The sequence below is a fragment of the Pseudorasbora parva genome, chromosome 25, assembly GCF_024679245.1.
Source record: "Pseudorasbora parva isolate DD20220531a chromosome 25, ASM2467924v1, whole genome shotgun sequence".
NCBI lineage: Eukaryota > Metazoa > Chordata > Actinopteri > Cypriniformes > Gobionidae > Pseudorasbora > Pseudorasbora parva.
The window spans coordinates 152867-167149 of NC_090196.1; the positions used below are offsets into that span (position 1 = coordinate 152867).

Sequence of the window (14283 nt, forward strand, 5' to 3'; positions counted from 1 at the left end):
ACTTAAGTCTGACCGTAACTAATTCATCTAAAATAATAAAAATAAAATAATTTACATTTGCAGAGATAATCATCTGTAATGCTAAAGCTCTTGTACGTTCTATTAATTATGGAGCAGGAACCCTCATAAGGAACCATACCACCAAAGATAACTTGAGTTTCAATAAACTCAAAGTATTGGCCAAAGCTGTCCTGTCTGAATTGTGTTTGTCTTAACTTGAATGTTTCTGGACTCTCTCCTGGATTGCAGTTTGCGCTCTTCACAAAACATGCTAGTGATGTTACGAATAACACTGAAGCTTCGAGGCGCATATCAAGCACACAATCTCCAAGCCCCGTATCGGAGAGTGTATCGTCTCACAGTCACGTGACGTGATCACGGAAATAAAGCCTCATTTTGTGTACAATCATGTGGGCGATTCGCTTTGCCTGTCAGAATGTTCAAACTCCAAAGTAATGTTTGAACTAGGGCTGTCACAATATTAAAAAACAGGAAATCTTTTGTAATAGGTCAATTTAATGTTGATTTTACTGATATCAGATAAGACTCTTTTGGTTAGGAGGGCCTTAATTCACCAATAAATAGAGCATCATTTCTGAGCACAATATTATTCAACTAGACCCTCTACATAGACTGCTGGTGAGTATTAATATTCATATGTTTAATGGCACATTTTTGGTTTGTAATGTTTTGACAGGGCAAGATATTCCTCATATGATTAATCTATTGGATAAATAATTAATAAAGTGATTATTTATAAACAAATATTAATAATGTAATTTATTTATGACATAAAACGTATTATTTATTATTTACAGATAACTGCTGAATTGTGAAGGTCTTCAGTGAGGCTGATTCATTGATGATTTCCAGGTGAGTGATGAATGTTTATGAACTTTCTACACCAGGATATAGTCATAATAGAAATGAAGATGTATTGAATACAGTTGATCAGTTTTATTAGTGATACAATTTGCAAAAATCTCAAAACTCTAAGTCGTTCAGTCTTGTAATGCTTCTTTTCTTTAATTAATGTTGAATGTTTCCTTTTTAAAAGCCATAATATCAGAGTAAATGTCAAGTTCATATTTTGAAAAAAACACAAAATAATAAAACCAAGTGAGATAATTAAGAGCAGCTAGATTAAATTCCATTAAATCATCACAGTTACTTATTGAACACACACACATTTAATATTAACCAATCACGTTTGATTAATAGCAACTGTTCTGACGTAAAGACGGCTTTGTTAGTGAAGAAGCTGTTAGTGGTGTTTTTCTGAGAGCATCATATGCAAATGAGGTTTTACTAATAAAACTAAACTTTTGTTTGGACAACTCAGGGTGTATAGATATAGTATATAATAGTCTAGAAGTGTCACTCGCTGCAATCCAATAATGACAAGACAACATTCAGCAAGAATCAGTTTTATTGACAATCTGTCTTTTATAAAGAGCAAAATGTGGCTAAACATTAGTGTTGAGAATTATTCTCAATAGCATTAAATAACACTCAACATTTAATAAATATAAAACTATTATCATAATTAATGAAATATCAACATTATAATGAACGTATATACTGTCAATTTTGATAAATGCAATGCATTCTTGCTGAATAAATATATTAACTTCTTTCAAAAAAACTTTTTAACAGTAGTATCTAGTGAAAATGTTACAAAAGCTTACTATTTCAGAATAAATGCTGTTCTTTTGAACTTTGTATTCATAAAATAATCTGTTTTAAACACTGATAGCACTGACAAATCCTCATCAGAATGATTAGTGAATGATGATGTGAAACTGAAGACTGGAGTAATGATGATAAATTCAGCTTTGACCACAGGAACAAACTGCATATTCAAATAGAAACGTTATTTTAAATAGTACAAATATTTCACAATTTAAAGAGCATATTGCAGGTTAAATTTTTTTTTAGATAAACATATAACCTTGTATGAAAATGCCATATGAAAAGGTAATGCAGGATTTAAAATGTTTTTAAAAGACATAAGAGCACAAATTTAGCAGATAAAGTGGCCGTTTCTTTGGCTGTTTGTAAAACCGCAGTTTTTTTCAACATCGCGTCATATTACGTCACGAGAGGGAGTCGTCTGCCAAGCTCTGCATCGGCTCAGTTCAGAATAGGTTGGTATTCTGTAGTAATCAGTGTATTTTCGGTAGTTTTTCTATTTAAATTTATCATTGTCATGGAAAATTATTCTGTCCAGCCTGTCAGGACATCGAGTCCACAGGTTTCCTAAAAACAAAAGTTAGAAAAGCTGCATTGTGGCGTTTTGTGCAGGTGAAGAGACGGTAGTTCACTTCTGCATCTGCTTTGACACACGCGGTGGTGTGTGTGTGTGTGTGTGTTCACTTTACACCGCGGATTATCAGCGATATGATGAAGTTTAGCATTGCAATACTCATGTAGTTAAAGGATAATATTAAATGATTAAATACTCACACGCAATGCTTCTTGGTTATTGTTTTTACATTAATCAATTTCAACATTGATTAATACAAAGTATGTAGGCTACATAAACACACATGCATAGTTTCACACTTTTAAAAAAAAGTCAGGAATTATGTGCTGATAATATTTTATTCAAGCGTATATACATCGTTCACTCAAATACAAACTCAAAACGTCATACATCCCCACACTATCGACGGTGAATCGGCACAAAATAAACCCATAACACAGAATGAGTGAATAAAGGATCACAATAACACGTTATACTGTCTGTGGCTCGGCCGCGGCGGAGTGTGACGGCCGGTCGCGGATCCATCAGACAATCAGCTCGGAGAAACCACGTGAACTGAGCACCTAAACTGAGGCGATCCGGGCGAACACACACACACACACACACACACACGAGCGTTCGCGTTAAACAGAGACTGAAGACTCAAACCAGAGACTCAATGTTGCTGCTAGCTTTAGATAGAAAACATTACTTGTGTGCAAATGATTTGTTGAAAAGCAGAGAACAGCAGCCCTTTCAACAGAAACAACCAGAGAGGGAGTGAGGGTGCACGTGCGTATGTATGTGTGTGTGTCATGGTGTGTGTGTGTGTAAAAAGGCACTGTAATGGTTGCAGCAACAATAATCACAGTTTCTCCTCACACAACAACCCAAATCCTCTCCTCTGATCGTTGTTCTGTCTAATCCTGGCCTTTCCCTTATTGTGTGTCATAATTGCATGGCTGTGGTCTGCCATATGAGTATTAATAAACATTTATAATTTCCTCAGCGTCCGAACTGTCATTGCGATCCATTGTTTTCCTATGGTTGAAAGTCACGGCACTCCCTCTCGTTATGTCACTTCCGGTTTGCGCATTTTTAGATGCGGAAGTAAAATTTTCTCACAAAAACGACTCAAAAAGCCTTATTAGCGTATTTACAAGTATATTTTAAAGATATTCTAGGTCCTACATTATTTTTCTATACACTGACTCACTGGAGTCTCTAACCTGCAATATGCTATTTAACTGTTTTGTTGTATTTTTGATGAACTAAATGAAGCCTTGGCCAGAAGAGACTTTTGGCCGGTAGTGTATATAAGTAGCCTGACAAGCCAGACCCACATCAAGATGTTTGGTCTGGAAACTCCCCATAGACAGGGCTCAATCCGAGGGGCGGATAAACGGCTGTCTTTCAAACTCCCTCTGCACGCGATAGGATAGCGCTACACCAACCAGAGCACAAAGGTGAAACAGAGCTCGTTGATAGATTAAACATTCGCCATATCCGGTCAGCAAAGCTCCGAACACATCTTCCCTTTTTAAGAATGACTTCAGTGCCGTTCTTTGTTCTTTTCTCAGAGAAAAGCTTAACTCCAAGTCTTCCAGAATCGCAGTCACAGCTGATTTGAAAGACCGCCGCCGTTCGCCAGTTTCTGTGTTTACTAGAAGCACGCAAACGCAACACGGCATCATCATTATGGTCCCGCCCGCTGACTCTATACACGATGTGATTGGCCCGTCCAGAGTGAGGGGAATACAGCTCAGAAGGGTATTGAGAGTTCCTAGAAGACACTTGCGGGCAGATTAAATTTGCTGCCGCTAGGGTGCGTCTAGATTTCTAGGCTAGTATATAAGTTAAAACTAGAACAAACTCAGCAAAGACATTTAAAATCCAAAGAACTGAGGCAGGTTAGTCCCCAGTTTCTTTGTTTAAATGAGGATGAGAAACTGAAAATGATTCCTTCATATGCTGAGATGAGGTGATGTGTTGTTGTGTCTTATATCAGGATGGCCGTTCGTGGGATTTTGTTTCTAACACTTTTTACTGTGATGTGCGTCGCTGATCCCACAGGTACGTTTAGAATAATACAAGTAAAATACCTGGATTTAAAAATCTGTAACCAGATTAAATGTATGTACTTAATAATGTGTCTAACTGTCATTACTTTATTAACAGTAAAGATCGTCATGCCATCGTGCCCTTGTGGTCCAAGTAAGTGTTCTTCATTACTTTAAATGTTGACACTAACACACATATAACACACATATAATATTCTTACTGTAAATTTGATAACTCTCTTTATGTTCATTCGTTCATATGTTCTCTACTCACTGCTGTGTAGGTGTACACAAATTCAGAGTATGGGACGTATATGTGCTGCTTTGTTTTTTTATGGGGCCGTATGTTTTACTATATGTCTGGCATGAATAATACAGCGTTTTAGTCATTCCCGATCATTTTGTTGAAGTCACAAAGGAGAGTCTAGTAGACACAGTCTCTTCTGACACCTCAAGGATGTGTTGTGGTCGTGTCCAAGCGCTGTTCCTTCATCTGATCTGGATTCGGCCTGGATACGGCTGACTGCAGTAAACCTCAGGATAAACAGAGAGACTAATATTAGGGTAGATGCTGTTCTTCTGATGATGTAATGAGTACATCGGGTGTTATGGGAAGTGTTCCCCGTTCCAGCTGACCTAGTTAATGCAGCCTAACAATCATTAAACTGATCTGAATAATATAAATGATAAATGTTCTGTGTATGCTGTAAAGAGACTAAAGCCATTACTAAAGAGAATAGTCTAGATTTAAACGGACAGAGTGTGTCTGCTTCCTGAACATTGCTAGGAAGACTGTTCCAGAGTTTAGGTGCTAAATTGGAAAAGGATTGACCACCTGCAGTTGATTTTGATATTCTAGGTATTATCAACTGGTCAGAGTTTTGAGATCGCAATAGTTTTAATAGGGAACCAGTGCAGTGTTGACAGAACTGGGCTAATATGGTCATACTTCCTGGTTCTAGAAAGAGCCCGAGCTGCTGCGTTTTGGACCAGCTGGCGTTTGTTTATTAAGTGTGAAGGCAACCACCCAGTAGAGCATTACAATAATCTAGCTTTGAGGTCAAGTATCATCAATTTAGTCATTTGATAAATAATCTAGCCTTGAGGTCAAGTATCATCAGTTTAGTCATTTGATAAATATTACATAACCCTTATGCTCTTATTTGATAAAAGGCAAGCATTAGGAGCAATCATGAAAGAGAGGAGTGTGCTCTGACACCACATCAACATGTTAAGCATAGCTAATGAAAATGTAGCTGTGGCCTGTGGTATTAAGATAACGATGTGATCGCTACCAAATGAGTTAAAGACCTATCAGCCCTATTAGACCTCAGAATGTCATGACTGACCAATCAGAATCAAGTATTTCAGAGAGCCAAGTAATTATCATTTGGATTATATATCTTAGGATTAGTTTGCCCATTATTTTGGGTTAACACATTAAAGTTGTTTTTTTTTAAAGTTATTAAAATAGTTCATTATTTTATGTTAAACAGGGAATCTTGCTCTTGGAGCACCAGCTGTCCAGTCCTCTACAAATGAGACGCTCAAAGCATCTGCTGAAAATGCTGTTGATGGCAACAGGAATTCAATTTTCAATGTTGGGTCATGCAGTCAAACTAATGGGGAAATGAACCCCTGGTGGAGAATTGACCTGCTGGAATTTTATGAGGTAACCAGAGTTCGCATCACTAATCGAGGAGATGGTTTTGCAGAGAGGATAAATGGTGCTCAGATTCGTATCGGCAACAGCCTAGAAAACAATGGCAACAATAATGAGCTGTGAGTATTGTTTCTCTCTTAATACTTGGTTAGAAAATGAGTGTTATAATACAAACTTGTCTTTGACAGCAGTATATTTAATATGCTTCATGCTGTTTTGATACGCCCATCTCTATTTCTTTGTTAATGTGTGTCTTCACAGAGCGGCAACTATTGAGTCCATTCCAGCCGGAGAGACAAAAACATTTGAGTTTAAGCCTATTACGGGGCATTATGTCAACATTTTTATTCCTGGGCGTAGTGAATATCTCACACTGTGTGAGGTCGAGGTGTTTGGAGGTAAGGGACAGAGAGAGAAGATGACTCTGTGATATCATTTTTTAATGTACTTATTAATGTGTGTATAATTGTTATTATTTTATTAACAGAAAAGTACCCATCAGCGTACGGTTGTGCTCCAAGTGAGTGTTCTTCATTACTTTGAATGTTGTCAGTGACATATATAATGTTTTTTATTGGACAAAATTGCAAATTAACAAAAGAATAGTTTATACACAGTAAGAGACCATTGATACAAAACATACAGAAGAGTGAAAAACAACAACAAAACAAAGAGAAAGAAATAATAATAATACATTTAGACCAATTTTTGATACAAAATATTGATTTGAGTTGAAATATTTTATGAGCTCACTTGAATAATGCAAAGCTTCCAGGAAGAAAAAATATTCCCACCAAGACAAACGAACAAGTTCAAACTAAAACATTTAAGGGATAATGTACAGTCATGTACAGTAAATTAAAATAATTACATAGACATATAGAGTTGAGAGACAAACATATTTAATTCTTAGCTGTTTAGTATCTTAGAATCCATTACTGTGTACAAGAGCAATCATTCAGGCAACAAGACGAACACTACAGTACTCTTAATACTAAAAATACTTCGATACAATCACAAACCATAACAGAGCTGGCACCAGTTGTGTTTGAATGAAACGAGAGAGAGCGGGTCCATGTGTGATACAAGAAACATCAAAGAAAGGCCGGCTTCAGAAACCGGATGAGCTCTCTGTTATAGAGCGCTGCTACTGATGACGCTCGCTATCTGGAAATATCTGACCTCAGAATGTCACTACTGACCAATCACAATCATTCAGAGAGACATGTAATAATCATTTGGATTACATAGCTTAGCGTTATTTTTACTTCAGCACATTAAAGATAAGGAAAAAAGTAATTGTTTATTATTTTATGTTAAACAGGGAATCTTGCTCTTGGAGGCACAGCTGTCCAGTCTTCCACACACCCGCGGCACAAGGCAGCTGCTCAAAATGCTGTTGATGGCAACAGGAATTCAATTATGGATGGTGGCTCATGCAGTCATACTAGAGAGGAGAGGAACCCCTGGTGGAGAGTTGACCTGCTGGAAGAACAAGTGGTAACCAGAGTTCGCATCACTAATCGAGGAGATGGTTTTGCAGAGAGGATAAATGGTGCTCAGATCCGTATCGGCAACTGGCTGGACAATAATGGCAACAATAATGAGCTGTGAGTATGGTCTCTCTCTTAATACTTGGTTAGAAAATGAGTAAATAAGATACAATTACTTGGAATGAATCTTTTTAATACAAACTTGTCTTTGACAGAAGTATATTTAATATTATTCATGCTGTTCTGATACGCCCATCTCTATTTCTCTGTTACTGTGTGTCTTCACAGAGCGGCAACTATTGAGTCCATTCCAGCCGGAGAGTCAAAAACATTTACGTTTAGCCCTATTAAGGGTCGATATGTCAATATTTTCATACCCAAGTTACTCCACAAGGAATTTCTCACACTGTGTGAGGTCGAGGTGTATGCAGGTGAGTGATAAAAGGAGAGAGACGGTGTGCAAATACTATATACACTGCTCAAAAAAATAAAGGAACACTTTCTAATCAGAGAATAGCATCAAATCAGTTAAACTCCAGGGATATTGATCTGGTCAGTTCAGCAGCAGAGGGGGTTGTTAATCAGTTTCAGCTGCTTTGGTGTTACTGAAACTAACAACAGGTGCACTAGATGGGCAACAATGAGAAGACCCCCAAAACAGGAATGGTTTTACAGGTGGAGGCCACTGACTTTTTTTATTCCCCCAACTCATCTTTTCTGACTCTTCACCAGTTTAGCATTTGGCTAGGATCAGTGTAACTACTGGTAGCATGAGGGGATACCTGGACCCTACAGAGGTTGCACAGGCAGTCCGTGCCATTACCAGAAGGTGTGCTGTGTCTCCTAGCACAGTCTCAAGAGCATGGAGAAAATTCTGGGAGACAGACAGTTACTCTAGGAGAGCTAGACAGGGCAGTAGAAGGTCCTTAGCCACTTAGCAGGACCGGTATCTGCTCCTTTGTGCAAGGAGGAACAGGATACGTACTGCCAGAGCCCTACAAAATGACCCCCTGCAGACCACTGGTGTGACTGTCTCTGACCAAACATTCAGAAACAGACTTCAGGAGGGTGGCATGAGGGCCCGACGTCCTCTAGTGGGCCCTGTGCTCACTGCCCGGCACCGTGGAGCTTGATTGGCATTTGCTATTGAACACCAGAATTGGCAGGTCCGCCACTGGTGCCCTGTGCTGTTCACAGATGAGAGCAGGTTCACCCTGAGCACACGTGACAGACGTGAAAGGGTCTGGAGAAGCTGGGTAGTTATGCTGCCTGTAACATCATTCAGCATGACTGGTTTGGTGATGGGTCAGTGATGGTCTGAGAAGGCAAATCCATGGAGGGACACATAGATCTCTAAAGGCTAGACAATGGCACCCTGACAGGCATTAGGTATCGGGATGAAATCCTGAGTGCCATTTTGAGTTGCTGCATTGAAATTTCAGCAAAATAAACTAACCTGCTCTTTTTTTCACTTAGATTTCCAGTGTGTCTTTGAATTCAGTCCTCTGTAGATTGATCATTTTCATTTCAATCAACCGATGTGGCATCATTCCGTTCCTAACACATTACCCAGTCCATATTAGTTGAGATTTCCAGCATCATATTTTTCCCCAATGAGATCTTATGCTGTATTCAAAGTGTTTCTTTAATTTTTTTTCAGCAGTATATATATAATACATACATACATGCATATATACATACTATGTGTGTCACATGTCTGATCTTTTGTGTTTTTAGTTCTGCTCTTTGTGACCTTGTTTTCTCTGCTGTTGATTAGTTCATTAATTATCTCGTTTGTCTCTGTTCATTTAAGGGATGGGCTGTATTGATTCACACTCTCCCTGTCCTCTATAAATGTAAGTATAAATGCTAATGTTTGGTTACCCTTCTCCTCAATCTCCTGTGTATATGATTTAAAAGCTAATTCAGCTATCTTCTTCGTCATCGTGCACTTCTTGTCCAGAACCAAACCTTTTCTATGTGTAAATTGTCTTAATGATTTCTTTCCTGTTTTCATTGCCAGATAGAGTGGAATGAGATGTTACACCACAGTCCACTGATCCTACAAGCAAAATACCAAACTACTCTTTTCTGAGCACTTTTTTTCATTGATTTAATTTTACCCTTAAGATAAAAGATCAGTTTCAGTGCAAAATTAGTAAAGGTTTGATTTTTTTTTTTTTTTTTTTTTTTTTTTTTGATTTTTTTTTTTTTTTTTTTTTTGTTTAACTGAACCAGATTCAGAGGGGTGTGTATTTACCCTTATTTGTTTATCTTTACTTTCTACATGAATAAATTACTACAGCATCGCATGATGTATTGTGTGTTTCTGGATCAAAAAATGTTGATTTAGATATTTACCAATAAGGAGGAGGAGGAGGTATAGTGTTAAAGCTACCCATCTAGGGTTGAGGAGCTGGTAACAAAGTAAAGACTTACATTTTAGAAGAAAAAAAAAAGAAAAACAAGGGACAGAATGAGGATGTCCAACCTTCTGTCCCAGAATCAACAACACTACCACCAAATCAATAAATATTAACTTTAATGATCAGTTATAAAGAGCAAATTATTGTCCTGAGCGATCGCGGCAAGTGCACCAGTTCAAAGCACTCATAATGCTTGAGCGTAGTTCTGAGTCAGGGTTGATGCAGGAAATGACGCAGTATTGATGTGCGCATGCCCAGTGCCTGTAGTTTTATCCCTTCTAGTCTTTCCCGTGCAGGACATGGTGTGATGACATCACCGTTTCACAAAATATACGGATTGGCTGTAGCCCCTACACACGAAAATGCAAGGGTGTCGTTTTCAGATTTATCCACTCTGGGATCTGGTTTAAAAAAATATCAGATTAATGTTCCCAAAACGCTGGATCCGTGTGGTACTAAATTTTAGCGTATACAGCTAAATGCATCTCTGTGTGGACGGGGTCTTAGATATCACTACTTTGTCACATCAAAATCAAACTTGAAATGCCCTGAAAACTTTTCGATTTAAAGAGCTATCGGCTTGGGGAAATTAAAGGTACATCTTTGTGTCTGTGACCAGGGTATTCTCACAAAAATGCGTATAAATAGTACGAGTGTGCAATGTCGTGGAATGTATACACCAAAACTCATTTTGGCGTGTCTATGGCACGCTGTTTTTCGCGTGCATATGATACGCATTTTATGGCGCATTATACATACGAACCCCCCACCCCACCACCCTAAACCTACCCAAGCGCGTGTCATATATACGCCATAAAGAGCGTATCATATGCACGCCAAAATGAGTTTTGGCGTATACATTCCACGACATTGCACACTCGTACTATTTATACGCATTTATGATCGGGTTGCTGTGACCAGTTTGTACAAGCTTGACTGCTAAAATAAGATAACTGTTAAAAATATAAGTTGACCATTAGTTTATATTTTTTTGGATTAAATATGTTAAACACTATTAAATTTACACTTGCTTTTAATAAATAGTACATTGCATAATGTAAAAATGCAAAACAGATTTGTATTTGTTCTCTCCTTATTATGTAATATCTATTTAACCACAAAAATCTCTAACTCTTCTGGGAAGGCTTTCCACAAGGTTTAGGAGTGTGTTTACGGGAATTTCTGCACACTTTGACCCTCAGCATGTACTGACCCCGCTCTGGGATTTTACGTGGCCAAACACTTCGTGGCTGAGTTGCTGTTGTTCCCAATTGCTTCCACATTGTTATAATCCCACTAACAGTTGAGCGTGGAATATTTAGTAGTGAGGAAATATCATGCACACGTGGTAACCTATCACGGGGCCACGCTTGAGTTCACTGAGCTCCTGAGACCGACCCATTCTTTCACAAATGTGTGTAGAAGTGTCTGCATGCCTAGAGCTTGATTTATAGACCTGTGGTCTTGAAGGAATTGAACACCTGAACTCAGTGATTTGGAGGGGTCTTTTTTTTAACAATTCAATGCATGCTTGCTGAATAAAAAAAATAAATGTATTATTTTTAACAGAAAGTGAGGCAGAAGAAACAGGAGATGAAGGCCGTAATGGACCAGATGAGGAACCTCCTGGGGGATGTCAATACCATACCCACTAAACTTTTGAAAGATAGCATGTTCCATATGAACAGCCAGTCAACAAATACACTGATTTACATTTAAGCTTAATTTTAGAAGTTTTCACTTTTCAAATCAGTATGTAATTAGTTAGATTTATCAGAGCGATTCAGTAACTCTTGCATTGGAGAATCTTTGTGAACAATTCTTTAGAATTTGCTTTCCCATAAACTTTAATACAAATTTATTCTAATAACCTAATAAACTGTGTGAAAAATTAATAAGAAGAAATTTGTCACAAACAATAAAAACATTTTTTGTTCAATAATAATAATTATTATTATTATTGAACAAAAACATGTATAGCTTGAATTGTTGGCAGCATAAAAAAAAAAAAAAAACAAGATTTAAAAAATATATGCTGCTGTGTGTTAAATACAACCCCTGCAAATCAGTTTATTTTTACTTTAAAGGGATAGTTCACCCAAAAAATTAAAATTCTGTCATCATTTACTCTCCCTCAAGTTGTTTCAAACCTGTATTAATTTCTTTCTTCTGCTGAACACAAAGGAAGATTTTTTGTGTGTGTGTGTCCAAGCAGATTGTTGTCCCCATTGACTACCATAGTATTTTTATGGTAGTCAATGGGGCCCAAAATCTGCTTAAATACAAACATTCTTGCAAATATCTTCCATTGTGTTCAGCAGAAGAAAGAAACTCATACAGGTTTGAAACAACTTGAGGGAGAGTAAATGATGACAGAATTTTCCTTTTTGGGTGAACTATCCATTTAATATATTAGTTATTCAGTCATTCAGTAAAGGTTTGAAATGTTTTTTAAATTGCACCTGATTCTTCACCCCAGTTTAATCCAGAGGGGTGTGTATTTACCCTTCTTTGTTTATCTTTGCTTTCTACATAAATAAATTACTACAGCATCACATGTTGTATTGTGTGTTTCTGGATCAAAAAGTTTATCAAAAACACAACCACCAATTAAACACATGACAATAAAAGGCCCAGGGCTTAATAACATGATCGCTTAACTCTTTCCTTGCTAGCGTTTAAAAAAAAAAGTTGTCAGTCACCGGGTTTGGACCATTTTTCACAAAAATGTAATAAACTATAGAATATTTTATTTTAGCTTTCTAGCTTAATGCTTTTTTTATCAACACTTGAATATGTTTAAGTTTCATAAAAAAGCAACATTTTGAACAAAAGCTGAGAAAATCTCATTTTTGTGAAAGACTACATCAGGATCAGATTCAGAGCAATGATCAAACACAGATGGAGTAGATCAAGTCCGTCAACACCCTTAATGCTTGCATCATCCTGTAGATTGCCTTGGGTCCACATTTCATTTAGTTACATTAGATAGTTTTGCAATTTATAAGCTGTTTAATAATGATGATCATGTTATTTTGCATATGAATATGATTACATGCAATCGTTTGTTTTACTGGGTCTTCCTTTTGTGTGTTTTGATCAGGAGATTTTGTACTCATTCAGAATATGCGTAATAGCGTCCCCTAGTGCCTAACAGTAAAAACACAAAAACCCAGAAAATTCTGCGATTACCGGGGAAGCGCTTTATCACAAATAATGGAAAATTCAGGCTTTGGGTTTGAGGGAAATATGACCAAAATCTTACAAGTAAACCACATTAATAAGCATTGATAGGCGGCAAACGTATACACAGAATCCACACTCATTCTGACACCGTCAGTAATGAACTGAGTTTGTGGTTTATTATCTCCTTTTTAGTGTTATCAGGCATATCATACTTTTATTTGGTCATTATGTGAGATGGCAGGTGAGAAAGATTAATTTTCGCTTTCATGGTCGCGGAACCCGAAGAACTGGAGAACTGTTAGCTAAAGAATAAAATTTGTTTGATGTATCGCGGATCAAAAAAACACTTTGCGGATCAAAAAACACTCTTCCGTTCTGATTAGAACATCAAACAGGTTCTCCCCACTCAGTGACACACCCACTGAGGATCATGTTGGAAGTGCCCTAGTTATTGATGATTCTATTACACAGAACGTGAAAACAGAGACATCAGCCACCATATACACATGTTTACCGGGAGCCAGAGCGCCTGACATCAAAGCAAATTTAAAACTGCTGGGAAAAGCTAATCGTTAATTCTATATGATTATTATTCACATTGGCACTAATGATGTTCGACATCACAAGTTGGAGATCACCAAAATTAACATTAAAGAGGTGTGTAAACTCGCAAGTACGATGTCAAAGGCAGTCTTTGGCTCTGGTCTCCTCCCTGTTAAAAGGAGTGATGAGATAGTTAGCAGATTATCATCACTCAATGGCTGGTTGTCTAAGTGGTGTCCGCAAAATAACAGGGTTCATAGACAATTGGAAAAGTTTTTGGGGCAGACCTGACCTGTTGAAGATAGAGAGCATTCATCCCTGCTGGGCTGGTGCTGCTCTTCTCTCTAGTAATTTGGCACATAGTCTTAGAGCTAAACCTTGACTCACCGGGGCCCAGGTCAGGAAGCAGACAAACTGGCTAAACCAACCGTCTGCTAGCTGTCTCACGTCACCAGAATCAGCAAAATCAGAGTACATGGAGATTCTTTCACCTAGATATTATCACATAGACTGTGTATGTTCCCCAAATTAGTAAATACAAAACAAAAACAAAAACCATCAAATCCTTTTAACAGTACAAATGTAATTGATGTCCAGCAAATAAACAGCATATATAATGCAGATGAACAAATGATAAAGCTTGGGTTGCTGAATATTCGATCCCCTT

The 14283-nt window shown here is 37.5% G+C and overlaps 1 protein-coding gene across 2 annotated transcripts; it reads left to right on the forward strand.

The window, feature by feature from the left end:
- Positions 1–602: 602 nt before the first annotated feature.
- On the forward strand, positions 603–9776 carry LOC137065496 (uncharacterized). 2 transcript variants are annotated; one of them, XM_067437165.1, is made up of 11 exons: positions 603–639; positions 819–873; positions 4254–4318; positions 4424–4459; positions 5802–6087; positions 6230–6366; positions 6456–6488; positions 7293–7578; positions 7750–7892; positions 9275–9317; positions 9485–9776. In XM_067437165.1, the coding sequence occupies exons 2-10, from the start codon at positions 863–865 to the stop codon at positions 9313–9315; spliced, it is 1038 nt and encodes a 345-aa protein (XP_067293266.1). In that variant the 5' UTR covers positions 603–639; positions 819–862; the 3' UTR covers positions 9316–9317; positions 9485–9776. The 2 variants fall into 2 exon arrangements, with proteins under 2 accessions (XP_067293266.1, XP_067293267.1); XM_067437166.1 differs by having other exon boundaries at positions 9489–9776.
- The last annotated feature ends 4507 nt before the right edge of the window (positions 9777–14283 follow it).